This window comes from Myzus persicae, unplaced genomic scaffold (assembly GCF_001856785.1).
Source record: "Myzus persicae strain clone G006 unplaced genomic scaffold, MPER_G0061.0, whole genome shotgun sequence".
In the NCBI taxonomy this organism is placed as follows: domain Eukaryota; kingdom Metazoa; phylum Arthropoda; class Insecta; order Hemiptera; family Aphididae; genus Myzus; species Myzus persicae.
The window spans coordinates 161,492-188,382 of NW_019100691.1; the positions used below are offsets into that span (position 1 = coordinate 161,492).

General features: G+C 30.6%; 1 protein-coding gene across 2 annotated transcripts in view; it reads left to right on the plus strand.

The window, feature by feature from the left end:
- Positions 1-26,282, plus strand: part of LOC111041746 (zinc transporter ZIP11) — a 61,604-nt gene extending 35,322 nt beyond the window's left edge. Inside the window, exons 7-8 of one of the 2 annotated variants that reach the window (XM_022326147.1) lie at positions 2,191-2,278; positions 26,253-26,282. In XM_022326147.1, coding sequence (XP_022181839.1) covers positions 2,191-2,269 — 79 coding nt within the window. In that variant the 3' untranslated portion in view covers positions 2,270-2,278; positions 26,253-26,282. Of the gene's footprint in view, positions 1-2,190; positions 2,437-26,252 lie in introns of those variants that run through there. The other variant, XM_022326155.1, reaches the window with a different exon arrangement.
- The last annotated feature ends 609 nt before the right edge of the window (positions 26,283-26,891 follow it).

Below are 26,891 nucleotides of genomic sequence, written 5' to 3' on the forward strand. Positions count from 1 at the left end.
CGGACGCCAAACCACGTCACTGCAGCGACGCGACAACTACGCTTTAATAATAATACGCCCGTCCGCCCGCCCACCGCTCACCACCCACTCCTGCGTCCGATTCACCGCGTATCATACCTGGCTGCACCCTTCTCCCCTCGCAGCAGATGACACCCCCGCGCGCTTTACTTATAATACTCAATATTATTAATTTACAATGTTATTATAATATTGGATATATTTATTAGTATTTGATGTAGGTACTCGCACCCACTCCGCTCCAGTGTGGTGTACAGGTATGTGCCGCGTGTGCGGTGCATACCTACCCAACATTATTATATATTTATATTATATTATAGTATTATTATTATTGTTATTATATTATATACGCACACATAACGTGTGACCCTGACGGTGCCGCCGCCGTCTCGTGCGTATATACAATATCAATGGTTTCTCACTCTCTGGGGGTCATATAACTGTAAAATCTCTGTATGCAATCTCCTTTGACGCCAGGAATGCAGCAGTACAACTACGCTACAAACACACACACACAATTAGACGATTCCTTAGTGAGAGCGAGCGAGCGGCGTCGACTATCGCGACCTCTATTGCCTACTATGGCGTTTAACGCGAGCCGACGTTCGTCATGAATGGGCCGCCGCCGCGCCGTCATATTATTATTATTATCATCGATACTTCGTCCGGCCGCCGCGGCCTTGTAACCGAAACGCGGAGGCTGTCGCTGCCGACGCCGCCGCCGCCCGCATCTTATTTTTAATTGCCCGAAACGACGCGACGATATGACGTTTCGTCTCCAAAATCTGTACACGATAAATTACGACTGCAGTACTGCACAATCGGAAATGATTCTCGTTTTATTAAACAGTGTTTTCGGTGTATGTATTAGGCATTTTTCGTTTTTTGTTATTTAAACGCGATTTTTCCCCTCTGAAATATATTCAAAACAAAATGTCTACCTTAACATCTCTCGAGCACCCCGCTACTACTGCTTACTCGCTTTTACGAAATACTATTAGCCTATAATTACGATATACTTATGATATTACGATATGCTGTTTAAAGAAATTGAGTGTAGTATTATTTATTAGTTATTACTTATTACCAATCATGCTCATAGATCATTTGCTCACTCTTGTTTATCCTTTATATTTATTAAAATTTTAGGATTTTGAATTTTTGAGTTAAGTTAAACTTTGCTAAAATGTAACTAATATTATATTTTCAAGTACTTAGATTTTTTCCATTGAAGAAAGGAGAGTCCTGAAATCCTGTGATGATGGAAATTTCCTTTTTTAAATGAAAACAACACTTCTCTGTAAATCCATAAGAAGATGATATTTTTGAAATTGTCATACAAACAAAATTCGAATTAATATTTCAACTTCCAAGATATAAAATTTAACATTTTTAAGGACCTACAACTAAATTTTTTCTTTTAAATACGATCTTTAAGTATACTTAAAAATTCAAAAAATCAAAATTTGAACAAATGCATAATTATTACAATAATAATATAGGGTTGAATATGTTTGGTGAATCACGTTGTGTATAAATAGTTTATATAAATATATTATTCCTTGTTTTGCTATCATATAATACATAATGCCTATAATTTTATAATTGTAGTTATATATGTGTCTTATAGTACAATGTGTTTGACAAATGTATTACTTAACAATGATTTAGGTTTAATCTGTACTTACTGTTTGCATATATGTTCGGGTTCCGAAAATGTTAGTCAAACTATTCTCACACTCTTAATCTGCAGCTGATCTGTTCTGTCGTAAGGAGATAAATTTTTATTTTTGATATCTGTGATTACATATTTATTTATATGTGCTTTGACCATAAGACCTGAGTAGATCCAAATTCAGGAATAATAACAATTATAGTAATTTAAAAAAAATTAATTTTTAATTTTTGACCCGGAGAACATCTACTGTGTATTTGCCAAATCCCCTACGACTCTACGGCAGAGCTGCCAGAAACATATTTTAACTTTAACAATTGCCTTTGAAGCCGGCGTGCATCGAGGGTTAATTTTTGGCGAACATATTGTACTGTTATATTAACATGCTTATAACACATTCTTGTTCGAAAAACTGGAGCAACGAAAACGATCATTGTCATATTTTGTCAGACACACGTTGCCATTTAATCGAATCACCGTGTTTAATTTTGTTACAGTGGCAACGGGAAGCTGGCCAGTTGGTGCTGTATCGTGGGATTCGTTGTGATGATGTCATTAGACGTGGGACTCGGTTGACTTCATTAGGTATTACCCGTCATTTTTTCCTACACTGACCCATATTATTATTAATTTTTTTTTTTTTTGATTCACCTATCCTATATTTAATGCAATTTATTTATAGACTTTAATTTAGTTTTATGTGCTAATCAATGCATGTTTAAAATATAAAATATTTTTATTTATTTACACACTTTTTTTTGTTGAACACCGTTAAGTAGATGTAAAACACATTTAAAAATAAATGTGTGATGTTTATAATTATTGTTTACAATCGTATACACTATACGTACAGTTACAGTTGGATTTGAGCAACACTTGTGCATATGGGGTGAGAATTCGTCTCTAAAACCCGGATGGATGACCATCCGGGAGCTAGCGATGTCGGACGATGCCTGACCACAGTACATATTAGTGACTGTGGCCATCACTAGGCCCCATGTATCAAAATTAATTTATAACATTTAAATTATAAAATATATACGAGTACAATCAATGGATAAAAAAAATGAACAGATGAGTTATATGTAAAGAAATTATCCTGAAAATTACAGGGAGATTGATTGTTTGTGAAGGGTGGGCGAAGATAGTTCCGTTTTAACTTTCATGTCTGTATAAAATGGAGCTAGAATTCTATAGGGCTTGCCTTAGTATTCAATGCTCATATTGTGTCAAGTGTCCTTAGCAACAAAAATTAATTTTAACAAATTGAAATCGACGCGTTTTTAAAATTGCAGTGTTTTGTTAAAACTGATTCTTGTCTGTGTCTCCAAGTACTATACAATATAAAATATACAACTTTATCGTCTAGTGTTGTATACATTATATTAATTTGGTTTTGGGCTGTCCAGCTGTATATAGTGTGTATATATTCGTACCTATCGTTTTTAAACTTAACCTAGGTATTTGATTATCCGAAACATATTAATTGAGCATCCATTCGTGTGTATTTCCTTTGGCCCCCTCGCCATAAAAAATAACAAAATAAATATTTTTTAAATTTAATTTGTAAACGTAAATTATATTGCTATATTATACTATATTATCGTTCCGAATCATGTTTCGCCTCTTGGTTCTTTTACTTTTCGTTTTCGTTTTTTCGTAAAACGAACGGCTTAAATATGATATGTGTATACGAGAATTACTACAGATCACATTCCTGCCATGACAATATAGTTTAATAATATAAATCATGCTACCCCGAAATAATTAAACGTGTACAACTGTAATACCCATGCTAAATATCAATTTATTTTCATTCCTACTTCAATTTTCAAACGGGATTGGGGGAACTATTCAAAAGCAATTTTGGCTAAATCTAGCAGCGTATGGTTATTAAACATACATTACATATTCAAACTTTTATTTGTTCGTACAAATCTGTTATCAATTAAAAGTACGTAAACCCAATCGTTCTTTTGATTTAAACAGATTATAGAATGAAATAGATTTAATATCGATTTCGTTTCCGGTGGAATAGAAACACGTGTATTTTCTCTTCAGCGACGTTTGCAGCTTATAAGTTATAATATCAAATTGTGTGTATCGGCATGACTCAACCATAGATTTATTACAACAATAATTTTTTTATTTTAACTTCGTAATTACAATTAGTTTGAACAATTATTTAATACGAAATAGAGGTTGTTTACAATAAGAAGAGTAATAATATAAAATTAAATTAAAAAGCCGGAATATGTTATGTATGATAATTAATAGTAATATATAGGTATAATAGAACAATCATAATTTTCTCACGGATTAATGGCATATTGGTGTCGGATTATGAATTGTCTTACAAGCGGGGATTCTTAACAAATATAGATAATATTTTTCTATATTAGAACCTGCGCAGTAATTTCGCTAAAACCCTAAATTTGTGATTAAAAAAAAAAACCATTTTTTGGACGATACGTAAATGATTTTTTTTCACCTTAAATTTTGCTCAGTCATTAATAGATAGCACCGTCTCCGTATATCACGCACCGTATGACAGAGAGGGGGGGAGACCGATCCGACGGCGGCATCGAAAAGAGGAAAGGCTGGCGCGCGCGTAATTCTGCTAATAATAAGGCACACGGCCGCGGCGTACACACACGCACACATATTGTGTGTATCCGGTTGGGCTGAAGAAAAAGGAATATGGATGGGATGATGATGTGTGTGTGTGTGTGTGTGTTATGTAGAACACAGGAAGGCGGCTCGGACCGGGTGAACGACCCCGCGTTTCCGGTGACGACTTTGCCGCCGCCGTCGCAGCTCAAACCGTACGTACACATATTATTGTGTTTATATATAATAATAATAATCATATATATATGTATATATTGTATGCACACAAAGTGGCGGCGACGACGGTAACGGCAGCTGTTGTTTTAATCGTGGAAAAAATACTCCCTCCCTCCCCCTCAGACACACACAGACGGTACACACTAACCGAAACCATCGTAGTAATTTTTTGTTCCCCGGTCACCCCTCCACTATTAAAACTGTATCTGCTCGCGTAAGTTTTTATTATTATTTTAATCACCCACCACGATTGTTTTGTTAATTTATTATTATTTTTTGACCCACTGCGCGTCAGCTCGAGCCCACACGTGAAAAAAAATTCGCGGAACACTCATAATACACCTGTGTATATTACGATATCGGTACACGTGTATGTTGTTAGCTATTACTGTAGGTTTGTATAAAATATTGTAATATAATTATATGCGTTAGGTTAGATGTATACCGAACGACCGGCCTGCAGAGAAAGCCAGCTGAAAAGAAAAGGGTTATTATATTTTATTTAAAAAAAAACTCCGATTCGCCGAAACCTTTCTACTTGTTCCGAGATGGCAATTGTTCTCGCCGACTTCGCCATCATTTTATTATATTTATTTATACATATTATAGGTATGCAACGGCACAACGCTGTGTATGTGTAAATAAAACTATGCAATATAGTACACTGCTTGCACGCGCATACCTAATAATATAATAATAATTATAGTCATATATAATATTATGTGCCGTGAAAAAAAATCGAACAAGATAAGCCTGCACCTTATCGATGGAATTAAAGTATATTCGTATATTGTGTTACATAAGGTGAACATTTTAATTTATTTTTTTTTTCACACGATAAATTGAACGATTGAGCCAAAATTAATTAGCATTTAATAGCCTCATACGAATCAGATATACTAACTGTATTATAGTTACACACTAGTTTACACACTTTATTGCTGAGTCGACGTTTTGAATAACACGGGATTCAAGCGCGCCATTTAACGTACGCATCAAATATAATTACAAAAGTAATCGTGTTTATCAAATTTTAATGGTTTTAAACTAGGAGGCTTTTTAAGAACGTTTACTATGCCGAAGACGTTTACTATACCTACCGAGTTATCTATACCAAGGACAGAAAAGGACGAAATTACCATAATGTATTACACTATTTCTAGGTAGGTATTTGTTAAAATATGTAGGTATACATCATAATTGACATAAACCGAAAAGAAAAACAAGAATCGTCCACTTCTAACGAAATCGGATTATTTAATTAGTTTTTTTTACATTATTTCCAAATCTAGTTTTTGAATTATTGACTTGGTCCATTATTTTTATGAAAACAGCATACTCAAAAACATGTTTTTGCTTGGGAATTCAGAACGTTTTCACACATGTTTTTAATTACTTTTTTTAAATATTTTAATAATACCCATGATCACTTAATAATCTAGATGTAAAAAGTCGTATTATGTGTATAAAATTGTTCCCTCATGGTTTCACGTCCGTTGATTATGTCGGGATATTGTGGTAGATCGGGCAACAAAAAGCTTTTTTTATAGTAATTTATGTTTCTTTAACGTCATTCAATGCGATTAAAACGAGTTTTGGTCGAGCGATAAAAGTCATTGTGGTGATGGTTTGCAGACATGTAGACGACGCCATCACATTCGTTTAAACACTGACAACGTATATTATCATATTTAAATGATATCAATTTATACAGTATTATTAATTTTTTAATATTTCCCATTTGTAAGTCATTATTATGTGACATAATACGTGTACAATATATTTTTTATATGATTGGATTCTTAATGAATACATTTATTACGATGCGATAATCTCATTCGAAATTATATTATTGTACTTGCCAGTATTGATTGTTTTTAAGTTTTTTTTGTGACCAGTTTAAACTGTATATCTCACAATCTTAGTGTATTTTTCAATTTTTCAAAAAATTAATTTATTAAAGGTTGGTATAACCATGTTATTAATAATGCTCTAAAAATATTTTAAAATCAAAAAAATTACTGTTTAACTATGGTACAAGGTAGTACCTGTACATTTAATGATCGAAATTTCGGGGAATGTATTTGTTAATTATACCAATGGTTTTTCTTTCTGTGTTGTTGTCCAAGTTTGAACATTAAAATTTTACAAAATCTAGAAAGAATTGTGTGTGTGTTAGCGAGTTGAGATGCCGTCTGTGAACTATAATTGACGACTTCCGGTGGACTTGCTTTTTTAAAAACAATTTGGGGAAGAAATTATGGCAGACTTGTGTCATTTGTGATTTTTTTTTCGCCGAAATTGCCGCCTGCTGCAGAAGTCTGGATATTAATATTTAGAAAATTAGAACACAGTCGCGTGTGAAAATCTTTCGAATTTCCGGTTGTAAATTATTTATATTTTTTGCATCCTAAATTATTCGTGAAATACATGTTAAGTGACGTACTTCGTACTTTTATAGTTCAATTTATTATTCACTAATTACGATTATATATGGGTATTATAATATGTAGTACCCATGTATATTATGCTGAATAAACATGTTTGATTCATTTGCTATTTTTATAATACTTTACCTACTTTTTACCTAATCTATGATATATTGTCTAAATTAATATTACCTGACAATTCTGTCCTAAAATTATAAAAGTTTAATATTTTCACAGGATAATGTTCAGGGCATGTGCCTATTATGAATTTTTACACTTTTCGCTTACTTGAGTACGAAATTCTATAACATAAAAACGTAAAAATAATTATTAATAACCCCGTAAATATTGTGGGGTTGTTGTTTCAGAATTTACAACAACAGTGTTGTGAGTGGTATCATTATGACTTGTGAACTAAGTATGAAGAAGTAGGTATACTGTATAGTGTTTTATTACTGTGTTAAGGAATACAAGTGAATAAGGAACATTTTACCCATTTAATGTACACGAGGCTTATTAGCTCTACAAAATGTTATTATTCTCAAAGAGATTAACGCGCTTACGTTTTGATAAGATAACGTCAAGAATCGAATGTTTTAAATTGAAAATTACATTGGATATATAAATGTATTGTACACACCGAGATCTACGTTATTTACCGGATTATTTTTGAAAACCCACCCTTCAATAGTTTAATTAATACATTTTCAATTTTGTGATGATGATGTTTATTACTCACTTAATATTATAATTAAAGAATAACAAAATCATTACGACAAGGTAAGTCTAAATAATTTGTTTTTTTTTTATAATAATATATAATTTAGTCTCTTGTCTTAGATGCTAATGTATATCTCTATGATGTCTTTCAATGCTCTTACTAGTCTATTACTTCAATACCACCCATTGAAAATAACTATGTACATTTACGGTAAAGTGAGATATTAGAAAACGATTCAGCATGGATTTTTATGCAACATTATTGTCATTCATTTGTTTGTTTTATACTTAATAATATTTGTATAAATGTATTATGTTATAAATTATAATTTAAGAGTAAAAAGAAACACAAAGTCATGAGAAGTGTCAAGTATATATTATGTATAAAATAAAAATAATAAAAATTGATAAATATTTTAAGTTATTTCACTTGAAGTGTATATTTAGATCTATTTAGATCTATTTTTTAGATTTTTCCATTTTTCAATTATTAATGGTTGTGAAATAAAAGTAAGTTACTATGCTATAATTTTCTAAAAAATTTTTCAATGGATTATAGAATATAAAAATTAAATGCATGAACGTTTGACAGTTGACATCAATGCCGTTCGCCGTTGTACGAAAAAAGAACAACGTGTTAGTATCAAATTAAAGCCTATAAAATGTCTCAAAGTTTGTAATAATTTCCAAATACATTGAAAACTATAGTCTTATTAGAATCATTATAAGAAAATAAATCGCAAGTCCAAGTCAGAATATCAAATACAATAAATCCAATGAGTAGTACGAAGTGTAAGTAAAATCATGTTTTTCCAAAAGCGATGTTTTTAAAACAGCAGAGTCGTATATTCCACAAAACCATTTTATTTACGTTACAATAATTTAATATGTTTTTTTACATTTTTTCCGTATGGCAACGTTGCATTTAAAAGTTAAGACCATGCGGAATCGTGTATATAAAAATTAAATTTGCGTAATCGTGTATGTTTATAAATGGTTAAAAAATTTACAAAATTTTGCAATTTTAGTTTTTACGGAGTCGTGTTGGAACCAATAATTATGTATCTGTAGGTAGATATGTTATTATAGGCAGAAAAATTATTTTATCTAATAACTTATAAATATTGATCCCGGAATCTTCATGAACATCGTGTAAAAACGAGATTTTAAAAATGTCTAACATTTACTTGTTATCATAGAATAGTTTACAGTATTCAAATTTAAATATATGTAAGTATATTTATTATAATCAAAGCAGTTTGGCGTAGAAAATTTATAATCACATTCATAAAATAAAAATATTGAAATGTAGGTATTATTTATTATTATTATGTTAAGTCTTTAATATTTTAGTAAAATAAAACCAATACATTTAGGTACTTATACTGTATATTATATTCGTTTTTAATTAAAACTGCAGTTTTTATAATCTATCAACTTAGCTAAATGGTCTCCATAGTAAGACCAAGTTTTAACTTTTGACCTATTTTAACTGACGTAATATATTATGAAAATATTAAACATATCGGTTAATAAAAAAAAGAATTTAAAAAAAAATATTAAAAATCTGTAGCACATAATAAATGCGAATTGTATTGGTAGTCTTAGGGAAAGTAAAAATAATTAAACTTGTATTAAATAATGAACAGAATTAATTATAAGTAATAGCAAACTTATAACATTAAATTATGTGTATAATCTATGCATAGTATATATATATTTTATATATCATAAAACGAATTAACTTATTTCCTTGGCTCAGAGCCCCGAAAAGCTACCCTAGACATTTTATATGACTCGTTCCTATTGGCTCGTTCTTAAGTATGGAAACATCTGAACTGGATAATTATTTACAAATTAATAACTACTAATTTTGTTTAAAGACTTATACAAGAAAAATTAATTAAGAGTTATAATTTACCTCACAATATACTTATATACTTCTTATGAACTCTATTCGTTTATACTCTTAACTCGGTACAAAAGTTCTTATAATTTATTAATTATTTTTCTTTATAACAACATTTTATCGTGATATTGGTGAAATTATTTTTTTTATGAAAACGCAAAACGTATAGGAATAGTACTTAAGTACATGTTTATATCGCATGATTAATAATAAATTATTATTACTTAATTTTTGGTTCTCAACTAGAATATATATTAATTCAAATTGAATTACCTACCTAATTATATAACATGCATATTTCCACATTAATGTGTTTAAATAACATAAATAATTTAATTAGCAATTAGCTTAGATGCAAGTGTTATGGAAGCCAAAATGATTATATAGGTATCTTGAGTATCTTCAATACCTAATTAACCAAATTCCAGTGTGATTAAAAATATTACCATATAACAAGTATACTCAAATCTCATTAATAATATGGGCATTAATGTACATCAAGATATATCTTTACCGAACAAATAGCAATCATTTATATCCTTACAAAATATTAGACGATTTTGAAGATAGCCATTTTGTTGAGTTCATTTTTTTTGAAAATATTGACTTTTCAACATTTTATTTTTATTAATCTCCTGACCTCGAAAAAAATTGCGAATTATTTGATACCATAGTGGTATCAAATATATCTGGCGCTTACTCTTACAACCCGCCAATGCTTTCAGTGTGTTCCGCTATTTTTCTCGAAACTAAAAAAAATATTTAAAATCAGGAGATTAATAAAAATAATAATGATATTTTACCATTGAGTTTGAGATGTAAATATCATTTTTACATATTTATTTTAAGTGATACTGATTCTTCATTTTAACATGCTAACAACATTTCATGCCAATGAATATTCATTAAAACGTTTATTATATCTGTTAATTATAAGCGTTATTTTTAAATTAACGCATAAATAGAGCAAAAATCTTGTCGAAGAATTTCGTAGTAATTTGAAAAAAAAAGTTCAATTATAAACTCTTTATTACAAATTTATTTTAATCTGAGTTGTATAATTTCACATACGATATAACAACCTGGACGAGTTATGATGTAAACTACCAATATATTTTTTAATTTGAACTGCGTCAAAGTCTTTATAGTTTGGGTACATAATTTTAAAAATTAACAGTTTATTAGATTATATTGTCGACTATAATATTATATCTCTCTATTATACATTTATACGTGTCAGTGTGTCACTCGCTTCGATCATTTTAATAGCATATGTAAATCGCTTACATACAACTAGTTAGTAGTAGGTATCTACAACATTTTATGTACATATAACGTAACTGTACATACATACGACTTAGAATATATTCAATTTTAATTAATATCGCACGATTTCATAAAATATTCACTTAATTCTGACATGGTCATATAGGTAACATGGTAACACATTTTTCAAGGTTCCTGTAAGGTTATCCCCAATATTCAAACTTTCAGAAGAAAATAGTATGTCCTAGACTAATACTGTTTTTCTTTACTTACTTCTTTCTTTATTTTATTTATTTTCCACAGCAATTAAAAACTATTTTTATGGTGGACAAGTCAGAACTATCTTGAAAGTTGTAGACCTTCATATGAACTATCCAAAATTGCTATAAGACATGGTACTGTTTATCTTAGACTCGTTGGGTTAATTCCTTCGACCGCTACTGGTTCAATTATATAACTGTACGATAAGTGTAAACTACAAATTGATAGCATAGGCGCTCATCAGGTGGAATATAAGAAGATCTATGTCTATATTAAGGGTTCTTTATTTGATAGGTACCTACGGGGGGCGCTACCATCCCCTCCTCACTATCATGTGGTACTTGGTGTTCAATGATACTATGGTTAGTAGGTATAACATATTATATTCAATGCATTTATAATGATTATATTATAATATCATACATGATAGATATTAGGTTATTTATCAGTCATCGACCGTAGCCCGTAGGAAACAACGTCAGAAAAATATGTGACACGTGAACTTTTTTACCTATATACGCTGCAGCTTAAGGTTTTTATTTGTTAGGAGGCATCGCATCGTCGGTTCCCCAACCGTAATGTCGAAAAAGCCGACCGGTACCGCCAAGAATACTAAACGTGCGTCGCCGTAGCTCGCTAATCTGTATGCAGAGTATAATAATTGTGATGATTGAGTAGTGAGTAGCACACGTATTTGAATCCACGGCGTCTTTCCCATTGTCTACACGTTGTCAGTTGTCACAGTACACATAGGTAGATATATCTATGGTGTCATGGTGATGTATGTTACATATTCTAAAAATATGCGAATGTTCTCATTCGACGTAAGTAAATAATGTAAGTACCTACATAATATAATATTGTTCGCGTGAGTCGTGTATGGAATTCGTCGTTGTTTTGATAAAATACACGAAGGTTTACACGCGTATTCGCGTATCATATTATTTATTTACAAGATGATTGTTATTTAAAGGTAAACATTTGTTTTTTTTAAATGCCTATCAATATTTTTGGAAATGTTTATTTGCATAATTTGAAGTACCGAAGTTACCAAACATGATATTTCAGAAAAAAACATTATTTTTACAAGTTTTTACTTTGAAATTTGAATGGTACATAGCACACCATTTTAGTTTTATATTCTGAATCAGAATATTTTCCTGCCAATTACAATTAACAGCATTTGAATTTCGAACAGTGAATATAAATTAATAATGAGTAATAAATATTTAAAGTTTAGATGAGTCATGAGCGGAGTGGTAACTAGGAAGGTACCCTGCAAAATGTTGATACACTTTTCTGTCTATATAATTTAGAGCTTTGCTCATCTGAACTTTAAATACTTATCAGTTATCACTATAATCAAAATATCAAAATTCGATTTCTACGTAGGTAATTCAATTTAAAAAAATCTAAATATGTATGCTAATGTACCTACTTAAAAAAGTAATAAAATAATAACGATAAAATGTTTCCAAAAACGTAGATATACTTTCTTTTCAAGAAAAAGATTACCTCTAAAATAATCACGTATTTTGCTCTTATATCGTTATTGTTTATTATTGCTATCATGATATTGCTTGCTATATACTATAGTTTTACTTTTATTTCCTACGAATGTAGGTACCTACAATAAAAATTACGTTTACCGTTATATTTAAAAAAAATTATAAATTAACATTTTACGAAAACTTATAAGATACCTTACCAGCTAATATACCTATTGCCTATGCAATCTCGCACGTATCCTCTATACGAACGTACTGAAACTAAGTGAAACTCTCAAACGACTAAGTAAATGAAAACGCGTTCGTGTTAAACTCCTAAATTATACCTGATATAATATATAAGTGTTACTGCAAATGCCTATACACGTGCGTAGGACGCGTTTATGACATGTATAATAATAGGTACATGGACTGTAATAATTTCATTAAGCCCACAAAACCAATCGGCTGGTAAAAATCAACGTTGTTTGTTTTAGTTTCGGATCGAGTATACAGCCATACAGGTATACCTGTAATCTGTTTATATGTTACATTTTAGGCGCTTATGTTATGTGCTCTGTTATGGCTTCTCTCCACAGGAGCGTAAACGCTATACCTATATAATAATGTGATATTATTACGAACGCTTATAATAATAGTAATAATAATATACATAGAGATAGAATCAGTGTAGTATATAATTCTACTGCTATTTGATTATAATTTTTTTTACGTATTTAGTTGTAAATATATTATGTTCTATACGTTATTTCATGGAGTGTCATTTATATCCTACTCAATAGTTATTAATTAAAATACATTAATATAAATTATTATACTTAATGTAAAAACATTTTTTTATATATATTATCTATAACTTGAATCACACCTGATCATTATTATTTATCTATTTTTATATTGATCTGATAGGTAGTTCTATATACAATATGAACCTATAAACGTACATACAATATTATATTGACTTGGGTTCTAAACAAAAATATTCATTTCTTTTAGACCATTACATAGGTATAATATAATATATTATGCAGATAACCACTTATATAGGAGATCATCAAAAAATAATTAAGGCATTTATTTTAATTATATCACAGGCTAATTAACTTTTTTCACAACTATTGATCTGAGTTAATGTTTGGTTGGTAAAATTTCACACGGAGTTTTATTAATTTGTTATAAAATGCAAATACGTGTATAGTACCTACTTATTAGTTATTTAACTCACGGTTTCTCATAAGTTTTTATAATACCAGTCCAAAAACATTAAAGATACATAGGCCATGATTTTTTTTTTATAAGCATTTAAAGTTCAAATTTAGACAAAATTCGTCAAAATTCGTCAAAATCCTGAAATTATTTTGTAGTTAAAAATGTATAAAATATTCAATTTTTACGTTAAGGATTGAACATTTAAAACATGGTTTTCATAAGTATTTCATACAGTAACCAAAAAATCTTTTTATTCCTCACAATTCTATTCTATTCCATCTGTTTCAATTAGAACAATAAGCTCAAATTATAAAAACAATAAATAATGACATAGAACGAAACAAAGAGAAGAGGCACCACATCGGAGGTACTTCGACGTGAATATCAATTGATAAAATAACGATACTAAATACTAACCAACGAATAATAATTATACAATAAATTAATAATAACCATAAAGTATTAAGTAATAATAATTATAGTCGTAGCTGAATGTGATATACATTTTTTTTTAATTGTAGAGAAGCTGGTCGCGACACCGCTGTCTTTTTAGCTTTTCTATGGGATTTCCTGGAAATTGGAATAGTTGCTGATGATAGCTGAGTTATAAGGGAAGGGGGTTGAGATGGTGAGTAAGTTTGCTATTGAATTGCTTATAGGAGTTTTTTTTATTATATATGAGCCAACCAAGTAAGTCAACGATTGGTGTTGAGTGTTGACCCCATGGTAGCGTACACATTTGGCTATGGGCAGCGGAAAGGGGTTAATTGTTAAGGAGGAAGCTCTAATCCAAATTAGAGATATTTACAAACGGAAAATAACGGTTTTAGTTATTTTTTTTGTAATTTAAAAATAGTATTCGGGGTGATTGAAACTTTTAAAGTATATCAATTGAAAGCAAAAATAAATTCAACCTACTGTTGTACTAACAGAAAATGCTAAAAGATCATCTTCGTTCCAAATTGTTTTTCGAATAATATAATTTTATATTATTAAGTTCAAATTTAACACACGCATTATAGATTACAGTGACACACGTCCCACAGGACACCTAATGTACAACAGAGCAGTACTCACTTACCCAAAAGGTGCACCTTTAAATTTTAACCTTACAACTATCGTTAAACCCAAAATTTATTGATATTGTAAAATCATATTTTTTTCCTACATCGTTTAATTTGTTATCTAAAGAGGAGTGCTGTATGAAACTTATGTACAGTCCTTAAAAGTAAGAGGCCAAAAATAACAATAGTCCTTGCAAAGCAAAGCACATCACTATACATTATATATTATTATCTATATATCTATACATTTTCACTGGGGATTTAAAATGTATACGATTTATTAATATTTATTTTCGCGTGCAATGATACACTGCGCGTCATTAAGTGCTGCAGAAGAGGAGTGCAGAATTTCTTAGAATACCTACCGACATCGGTGTATATTAATAATACGAGTATGTACCTACTACCTACTATGAGACTTTTACAGTTAACACTATAATCAAAAAGTGAAATGTTTAAATTGAATTACAGTTTACCAAACGTAATAATTACGAATTACCCAAATGAATTCGATACGCTTTCTCCAGAATTTTTAGTTGCATATATAGGTACACATATTTTTTTAAAATCTCGCGTTTAACAATCGGATAGTCAGATCATCAATGTGCATGTGCTAGAGTAACATGTAGTGACCAGTGAGGCCAGATTTAAGTGAATACTACGAGTACCTATCACCTATGTGATACTACAGAGTACAGAGTAATGGATCATTATCTTATAAGGGGACATGATTGAACATTTTTTATGCCTACTTAAAAGTGAAATAACTAAACCATTGTTGCGTATAATATAATACTGCAGATACTAATGATGATTTTAATAACTAACCAAAATATAAATCTGTGTAAATGAAAACATACAAATATACAATAAATATAAATACTGTTTGTTTAATTTTAATTCGTAACTTTTAGTTTCTTAGTAGCAATGAATGTATTATTTAAAATTCCCTATAGTTTTCAAAAAAGCCTAGAAAAACAAAAATATTAAGAAAAAGCTAGAATTTTTACGCAAAATCGGTTTTTGACAAACCGATGGTGTAACTCAGTATAGCAATTGAAACCTATATTGTCAATATTTATACATTTCTATATAATTTATTTGACACTTTGATAATATATTTATAGTATTTATTGTTTAGTTAATGAGTTGCTTAGCTAGATATAGCGCTATGTGACTTATGCTGTATGTATTATAGTGTACCTAAGTACTAATAGTATAAACATTACGTAAAATATCGAATTAATGGGTAGGTATACACTGATACACATATCCACAGCCGGTCGTAAATCGTAATATACTCCTAAGCAAGCTTTATTGGTCCTAATTCATAGCTTTTTTGTTTAACATATAAATCATAACGTATATGTCATATATATGTGTACGATATTGGATGTATCTATACAGTTGTACAATATACATATTAGTATTTCATAATATAATATATTAGTACTTAATACACACACTACTAATAAATAATAATCATATCGCAGCTCGTGTCCTCGTTAGACCGTATTCTTATTATTCTATACTAACCATTCAATAGTGACTGGTAATGTTATATTTATGCACAGATTACTGCGGATAAATGAAATTTCCACTGGTTATATTGGCATTTTATGTACACCATAACATTTTCAAAATATTTTGACTAATATTGAGTTATTTATAGGCATATGAAACTTTTTTTTAGTATTCGATTTTTATTAGTTTTTTTAAAATTTAATGTCATCAATAAAACAATTATCTCTTGATCAAAAAACTTTAAAATGAAATACAAGGTTTTTCATAAGTTCTGTAAGTGAAAACTTAAAAAAACGTTTAGGGCAAATCCCACAATGGAACGATTTTCTTATCTTGTTGTAAATTAAAAACAAGTAACCGTCGATACTTGAACTGTACGACAAATGTTTATTTTATCTTTTTATGTACCTGATACAATTTTCAAAATATTTTGACACGTTTTGTTAATGGACATTTTTAATATTTAATTGTTTAGATTTTTTTCTATAAATGTCAATCAAATTGTATTTGTAGGGGAAAAAAATGCTTGAAAATGTAGCACAAGGCTCCTTACAAGTTGTTACTGCATAAATTTGAAATTACATAGACATATTTGGATGAAATTACATATTTTATCATATATATTTTTATAATTACATCGAAACTTTTAGGGAAGGTAATTACTATATTTTAATATTTTATACACACAATGACATTTTTAAATTCATTTTTTCGACTAAAATGATATTAATCCACTGTAATACTTTGCCTAATAGTAAAATAAATTACTAGAAATCACTAGAATATCATAAGTAGTACCTACATAGTAATATTATAGGCTTATCGTTTTTCTTATACAATGATCTTACATCATTTTAATGATGAATCGAATGACAATTATTTAGATAAAAAAAAATTACACACTAAGGGATGTCGGTTGTGTTCAGAAATCGAATTGAAACAATATATCGGCGGTCTTGTATATACCTATATACTATACCTACAACGCAAGAGTAAAAAGTCACTCGTGCGACAAGATGCGACCGACGGAGAGAGAGAGAGAGAGAGAGAGAAACGAAGACCCTCGGAAACGTGGATGACGAGAAAAGAAAAACATAATCGTCGCGAACTCGCGGTGGAAAATGCACCTGGTGGTCCTCCCTTAGCTGTAACGGCGTCGCGCTAACAGAGTGGTGTTCCGGTTCTCCTTGTATTATTGTACACGCGTAATATTATATCGTTATAACTTACAATAATAATAATAATATTATTACGTATTCTCGGGGCACGCGCTGCCGAGCCCCGGCGGTTTCTTTCGCGCGCTCTTTTTTCTCCACTCGTCATCGTGTGGCGGGAAAAAAAATAACCCGAAAAACACCGACAGCTGCGCACGTCCATACGACCATACACACGAGGAGGGCGCCGGCAAACGCTCATACCTTTATACCTTAACAATATATATACCAACACATAAGAGTACGAGAAAACGCGGGCGCGGGAACACACGGACCATGTGTTGATGTGTGTACGTATGTATATGTGTATAATAATTTTATTATTTCCCTCTCGCGCGTACATTCATATATAGGTGTATGTATGTGTATGCGTGTATATACGTGCAGCGTGTAAGCCGCCATTGCCTATATATTTACCTATATGTACTGTGTAGGTACATAATAAGTGTTGGCGACGGGCGCGCGTGCAGAGTCCATATGTATAAGAAAAAATGAAGAAAAAAAAGGTCCGGAGGACAGCTGCCCGGCCGTTCGTCTAATTATACATTATATTATATTGTGAGACGCGGCAGCAAGCGCGCTCGGCAGCTGCTTCTCGTACACACACTCACATATTATTATTATTATTATTATTATTATTATATGCAGCCGATACGTATATACTATATAGGTGTACCTTAGTTTATTATTATTGTTAAACGCGTATTATTTTTTTTCCTCTCTTTCACTCTTCCTTCTACCTTTCTACGCCCCACTTCACCCTCCCCCCCAACCGTTTCAAAAACCCGCGCAGGGTCTTTTCTCCGCGTATGTACGCGGCGTCGTTTCCTTCTTCGCGCGCGAAGACTGCTGCCTGCAACAGCAGTCGGCGGCACACATCACATTTTATCATCATCTCACAAGGTGCAACTTATAATATTACCACCTTGACAATGCAGCCCCGTCACTAATGCAGGTCGCGTGCACACGTGCATATACGTAATAACAATATTATATGTACAGGATGATTTACCAGGCTTGCTCATCCCCATTTTTTTCCTTGAACAATGATTTTTTTTCAAAATATTCTGTTTTTTTAAATTGTAATATACTTTAACTCCGTAGTTTCGGGTTCTTGAGATTTGTTTGTACTACTTAAGGAGTTTGTCTGTGGCGATACAACTTCGGTATTTCAATTATGAACTCCCCTTTTTTACTGTAAATTATATTGTGGATAATTTTTTTTTTTTGTAAATGTTTTTGTACCTTCAATTAATCTAACTTATTTCCAATGAGTCTCTCCGATATTAAAATGTTTATAATAATTATTTTATACAAATTATAAAGTATGTTGATGATGGGTTACAATTAATTACTAAAAATCTTCCTATCTTATTATTATCTTAAGTACGTAGGTATATAGCCGGGCCATAGGTACCTACACAGAATTAAATAATCCTAAAACTGCAAGTTCGAATTTTAATTTTGATACTTAAAAATTTCCAAGATAACTGTCCGCTAAATAAATAACAGTAAATAATTTGAATTTGAAAAACAGAAGTTCGCATCTCTACAACTGCTTTATTGAAGAAAAATGGGGGGTATCATGTTTGGTTAACCTCCCTGTATATACCATCTGCCGTCGCAGAAGCAGCGGTTCTCGCGCGCACGAGGTTTGGCGCGTGTGGCTGCCACATAATAATATAATAATATTATATTATAATATATTATTATTGTACATACGCGTAACGTATAATATTCTCTTTTGACGTGCGTATAACAAACGGCGTGTGTGCGTTTTACGTGTACGTTAAACTGTGCGAGCCGCTTCCGATGTATTTCAAGAACACACATTTTCTATAAATGTACTTAAACGACGTGCGTCAGGTGTTCGGGATAATTTTAATCAACGCTCGCCGAACCAGCCGAAATTGTATATTATTATTTGTAATTATAATTGTTGAACTGTTTTACGCTCGTCCGGCTATATTTAGAATGTCCGGCTACGTCATTTTGGTTTCCGGAGTGAGGAGGCCGATTTTTGTTCACCATGTACTAACCGCCTATACCATTGCAACTCTACAATTAAACAATGCATATAAATGTATAATAATATATTCGCATCACGTCATCACGAGCTTCGGCGTCATAATTTGCTAACAGCCAACGGTGGTGCGAACGATGTGTTGGTCGACGTGTGCAGCACACTATAAAGATATCGAAATATCGAATCTAGGAGGTATCGTCTCTGTGATTTTGTCCCGGTTGAAAAGTTGAGGTTACGCCCGTGCCGTTGCGGACTCATTTATTGCGCCCGGAAAATATTAAGATACGTCATTAAGTTCCTAGGACTTAGGAGTTATAAGTCCCATATTCCTATAACCGTATTTTCCGGTCTCTAACCATGAAATTGCTTGTTATTTTATCTGTATTATTTTCGTAAGAAAAAAATGTTTAAATCCAATCCATACAGTAGAACCTCATAAATCCTCGGATTGGTCCACTAATCCACTGATTGGTGGTGCCCTATGTTGTTCGAATTAATGAAAATCCGGATTCAACAAAATGACCTACGAAAAGAACCAAGGTATATATTAAATATATCATTTAACACACTGTTCGGTGTTCAGTAAAAAATGTGTATTATAAATTTAAGATATACAAAGGTTAAATACTAGAAGTCAATAACATAGTATACTCGTACAAGATATATATTTAACACGCAGTATTAATCCCTACAAAATACAAAATGACTACCTAGTTATTATTCCGATTATTCTTTGAATAACATACTGATAGTATGTATTATTAAACAGCTGTCCGAATCAATGACGTCCTATACAGTAAATAAATTTGTTTTATTGAATTGATTTCAAAACTTTAAATTATAATTTTAAAAAAACAATACAACAACAATTTAATAACAATCTAATAAACATAGATCAAACATCCCATAATGGTCAATATAATGCACATTATTATATCTTAATTTTTTTTTCCAGGGATAAAACGTCCATAAACTCAATTTATTTTCGGGGAGGGGGATAGAAATCGGACGTTTGGCCCGGTTGCAAAGTAGTCACTAGCTGTAACGGCAATGCGCCAATAACGCTTTAAAGTGTGCTGCAGCTTTCATACGAATTCGGTGGAAACTTAGTTGCAAATCACATTCGTATTGACACGTAGACCGACCAGTAACCACGATGTGTAGAACCGGACGAGTGACAGTTAATGTGTAAAATGTTAGTACCTCTAATATAGGTACCATACAAATATCATATTGGATAATTCCAAATGGGAATTTTCCTAAAATATTTAAATGAATATTACAGTACTTACATAAATCTATGCAGTTCGTATCTTGAATGCCGTATAATTTTTGGATAGGTTTATTGTCAAATGCAGGACATTTGTATAAAGTATGACCATACAAAATTACCGTGTTTAGGTTTCGTTTTAAAATGATTGAATTTTAAGAAATTTAACAACACTTTGTCCTGATTCATCTAAAATAATTATATAATTTCGTCAGGTCTTCGGTTTCGCACACGATGCCTAGGTGTATTCTAATGACATCCAGATATATGAAAGACCCCAACGTGTACAAATATATATTTATTGTAATACCTTTTACCTATGTATAGCATCATGTATGTCGTGTGATGCTATTATTCTATATTGGTTCGGTAAAAAGGATAACTCGTTCCCATTTTAATATTATTGTTATTGTATAAATAATAATATATATGTATAAATATAAATAAGCAGCGTGTACCCGATCGCTTGTACGAAACGTGTGCCGAATGTGTTTTTTTTAATGTTGTTACATTATTCTTATAATATGTTTAATATATTTCGACGGCGGCGGTACAATGTGTGCGGCCTTTTGGCCCCCGCGGGAGTTATTCGTACATGACGTCATTTCCGTTGTCGTGATAACGGCCGCACTGACATACCCATGATTTTTATAGTTCCGGCCGTTCCGGGAAACATTATTATATAATATTAATGATACATATAATATTATGTATACCATATAGATGTATACGCGTTATAGTAGTAATAATATTGGACCGCCACGAACCGACGGAGCGCACATGCAGCACAACCTTTGAAGAATCTGCAGATAACGCAGAAAATAAAAACAAGTCTTCTCATGGCTTATGTTTCTGCGGCGGCATATTATTACTAGCATATTTATTTATAACATAATATTATTATTACATGCTATCACGCGCCGCGTTGATGGTGTGCTCTGCCGTTTCGGGAAAGGTCGCTCCTAATTTTCTCTCGTGCCGCATAAAACGTTTTCTCGACATTTGTACATAATATTACCTTATGGCATATGGCAGTAGTTCTCAATCTTTTTAATACTGGGACCTAAATTTCCCCCGAAGAATCTTTCGCGACCCACATTGTTTCACTTTTTAACAATTTGTGGAAAACAAAATTTGTAACATATAAATATGTATACATTTTTATTAGGTATTTAGTTTTTTTATAGGTTTATAATTAATATGAATAAAAATATAATTAATATGATTAAAATGTACTTTTTACAATAAGGTACCTAACATAAATTTCTTGGAATCTATATAATTCAAAAAAGTGTTCCCGGCCCACCAAAAATTGACTGACAACCCACCAGTGGGTCGCGACCCACACTTTGAGAAACGCTGACATATGGTATAATTCGAACTAGGGACTCAAAAGAGCCTATATGTTTTCGAATATTCATTCGAAACATGGTTTATAGTGATAGGTATAGAAATCTGTTTCATAATACCAGGAGTCTACAGAAATTAATTTTCTTTGCGTATCTTGCATATTTTACTCTTTTTCACATGTTAGTGCATATTTTGTTAAATTCACACTTGAAGTGCATATTTTACATTTATTTGTAAATTAAAATTTAATTTTTCTTTAAATCGATAAAAAAAAATTAACGTTATCTTCGTTACCTCGAAGAAATTTCAAAGAAATTAGTGTGGGTTGTGTTTTCTTCGTCTTCGGGACATTTATAGCACTGATATGCTTTTATTGATTTTATTCACAGAATGTTGTACATTAAACAACTATTAATTTAGATAGTAATTAGTATTTATTAAATTAATTATAGAAAAATAAATTGAAATTGGTAAATGGAATTTTCGTTATTTTTTCTAGACAAGCTTAAAAAGATCAGGTGTCTGAAGATATAAACATCGTTTTACATGGATTTAATAAAATAATTTAATTTTTATACAACGTAAGCTTATACATATTTTGTACAACATAAATTAATAATGTACCAATAGGAGCGTACAAATCTCAACTTCCGAAATTCTCGGACCAAACCCCGATCAAAATATGAAAATTATAACCTTCTTAAAACTAACCAACCTTACAGATAAAATATAATTGTAATTATAACTGTTAAGATAATATAAACATAATGTAAACTTCACAAAAATTGTAAAAACTGTAATTAGCATTTAAGAGATTAGCTAATGGCTTTTGCTGCCATGTTATATATAAAGATGAATAAAAAAAAAAATTAATAATGTTACCAATAAAAATATTTTTCTGATATATAGCGCAGTCAAAATGTTTCAGTTTTTTATTCATATTTTAATATAAATAAAAGCTGATTAGGAAAAAAAGAGCATATTTCAGTGATTGCTCATGTATGAAGGGTATATTTAGTGATTTTAGGGCATAAATAAATGTAATTTTTAAGATTTTTAAGGGCATGAAGTCCCTATCCTTCGTTATAATATAGGTTGGTATGTATGTATCATAGGCCTGCGCAGAGTCTAATCTGGGAGTATAAAGTTAACTTTTTTAAGCTCAAAAGAAAAATATGACCTTTGACCTTTGTTTGACATCTTGGATACAATTATACTATATCTTTCTCTCAAACGTAATAATAATTTAATAGCACTTAATACGTATCATAAATAACATAATTATACATCTATATTATTTTATATTTTATGTACAATACATGATAATACAAACATATAATTATTTTATTACTCTTACTTTTCGGATTACCAACTTATTTTCTATTGAGCATTATACCGCTTGTCCAGCTTAGACCTGTTCAGCCGTTAAAAATCTATTAAAATCGTCAAGAGGCAGCAAGAGCACACCCTGATGCCCCTGTGCTCACGCCTATGGAATGTATTGTTATGTTGTATGATTCCAACCCCACAAACACGCTTTTAAAGGCCATTATCAGGCTTGTTCCGTCAATATTGAAAAATGTCTGATTCCTGTTAGCTTGAATAAAATTACCATTTTCATAATAATTGAATTGTGTACAAATTACGTACACAGTAAAATATACATATACGTATTACGTATACTTGGATTTAAAAATTATTATCAAACCTATTCATCTTATATTCTGCGTATTGTTAGATAAGAAACACGAAACATATTTAAATATATTACCTATGTTTTATGAAATAAAAATATGACCAACTTAACTTTGTATTTAATCTAACAAGTGCAACAATTGACAGTGAAATTGCAATTCATAATGCTGTGCAATTACTATAGCTAAACACAACAAAATTATTTTATGTGTCGCAGATTTTATTTAACGTTTCCATATTTGAAATTATTTATATTGAATTTTTCAAAAAATGTATATTATTTGCAAAAAAAATAAAACCATCACTAACATTAACTGGGCTAACAGGCAAATTGGCGGAAAGTGTAATTCGGACAATATTATATTCCCCTTAAAAACGCCTCAATCAATCTGCCTCCGGCTAATGACTTCAATATCGGTGTGATGACATTTTGATTTTGAATTTATTTTACACCATTTTTTCCCTATTTTCCTGAGAGCGTACCACATTCCTGGGTCAACCTCCCGCTATTTTAGTTAATATTAATTATTTTATCACTATTGTAAAAAAACAAAAAAAATAGCATGTGCCATGTTATCAGAGTATATTGACTTTGCCCACCCGGCTTATATTTCTGCAGGCACCCTTGAGGACAGTCGTACCTATAAGCCTAAAGGGTTTTTTGGATTTTAACATTAAGAACATCAAAATTATTTTGTTATTAATTAGGTATAAATTATTATTGTTATGTAACCAGCAATCTATGTAAAGTTTTCTTTTCTTTCTTTTTTATTAATTTAAGTTTTACTGACATCATGTCATCTAAACTTATGACTAATGGAATTACATATTTTTACGTTTATAAAAGAGATAACAACAACAATAATAGTATCTTAAGTCAGTAATTTGAAATATTTTATTTTTTAAAATTATGTAATTAACTATAAAACATTAGTAATTCAATAAATATTATAAAACTACGTTATAGAGTACACATTTACAATAATTAAGAAAGTAATAATATTATGATAAAAGGTCGTGTGGACGTCCACGAGTCGGCGTACAGAAGGTAGGTCACTTTGTCGGTAACATTTCGCAATGCGAGCAGAATCGATGTGGTTGAAGAAGTTGATTGTTGATTTTTTTATGTAGGTACTCAGTTATTGTGGGTAGTTGGAAAGCTTTGTGAAATGCATCATTACGAGGATTTTCTTCTATGCGTACAGTTATAACTTATATTATAATATTACACATGTTCACAACCATTAATCGGCCGGTGTTACCATGCACGCATTATGTATAATATAATATTATGATATTATGTGCAATGTATTCCATCTATTTGTTTACTTTAGGATTACAAGTCATCGAAGGAAGAATTTCGTTTTAGGTAGGTAGGTAGTAAAATTTTCTGGTTTCAAAAGGTAGCTCGTTAAAATTTTTCCTGCTGAGTCTTTAGCTCCGATTTAGTAAGACCCAGACGCATTGCATGGACCGCCGTGCAGTATGGTGGGCCTATATTGCAAGTGGTTCCATAAAATATGTGGTGTTATAACCAAAAATAAACAAGCATTATAGTGAGAAAATAAAAAATTCTACTTTGGTTGTCCTTGGAAATCTATATGGATATTACGTGTCATATACTTATATAATAATGCGCAGTACCTAAACTATTAAAAATATTTATTTAAAAAAATTCAGATGGCCATATTTATTATTTACTAATAGTATTCAGTATTTTATGAATATGTATTTGTTTTCAATTAATAAATAAGATTTGTCTTAATTTAATTCATAGGTGATTCAATGGTATATACAAGTTATACGACTATTCAAATTTTATACAGCCTTTTTGCATCACATTTTGACTATTTATTTTTATAAAATAGTGAGTATATTCTTTGTAAAACATTTATGGTAGGTATCTATAAAAGTTAATTGAATGTCAAATTTGATGGTCGTCTAATTTTAGTGTACTTAATTTAAATAAAATACTTGTGAGAACATTTTAGGTGTACAATATATTTGTTCGATGTACATAATTCGGTGTTGGTTAAATGAGTATTTTATATTTGAATAAACATCAATATTGTAAAATGACATGTATTATATATTTATATAACAGTTTAACGATTATTAAACATTATTAAACACTATTAAATCCCTTAAGCAACTTAATTTCGTACTTGTTGAATCAATTACATTATATTTTAAATAAATTATTAATTACTGTCATAGTTTATAAGGTTAGTAACTTTTTAATAATGTGTGTTTTATACTATTTTTAGAGGACATTTTTTTGGAAGACCGAAAAGACTAAAAAAAAAATCGTGCTACTAACCTCTCTTATTGTGGACGACAATCAGGGTTATTATTTGTCATGTTTCAAGAAGTGTTTGAGAAATGTGCCAAAAATAATGATACAAAATCTGAGGAGAACCGTAAGCAAGCATCAATTTTTATCATGTCTATTTTTGGGTATAAACAGAGTCTCACTATTATAGTAATTATAAAGGTGATAATTTCTGTACATACCAGATTACTATGTATGTAGGTATTAGGTATAGTTTTTAGTTTATCGTATATTATATTATATCAACTCATGTGTATAGAATAAGTTTATTTAATATTTTAAACAACAGCGGCTAGCAGTGTAGTAAGAGTTACTTTGTATGTCATATAGTGTACCTAAATATTTAATAAAAGTCCAAAAACTCAGTGAAATGTACACGAAAAGTAATATTTATTTTCTGTCAACAATTATTGTTGTATAGTATTTACATAAATAAAAATTTAACAAATTTAATGAATAATTTATTAATTCGTCTGAATTTCTTTAGTAATATTTTTAACGCATTAGGTGCGCAAGTGACTTATCTGCTACAAAGTATAAAACAATTTTTTCAAGAAATAATAAGTGAACTGAA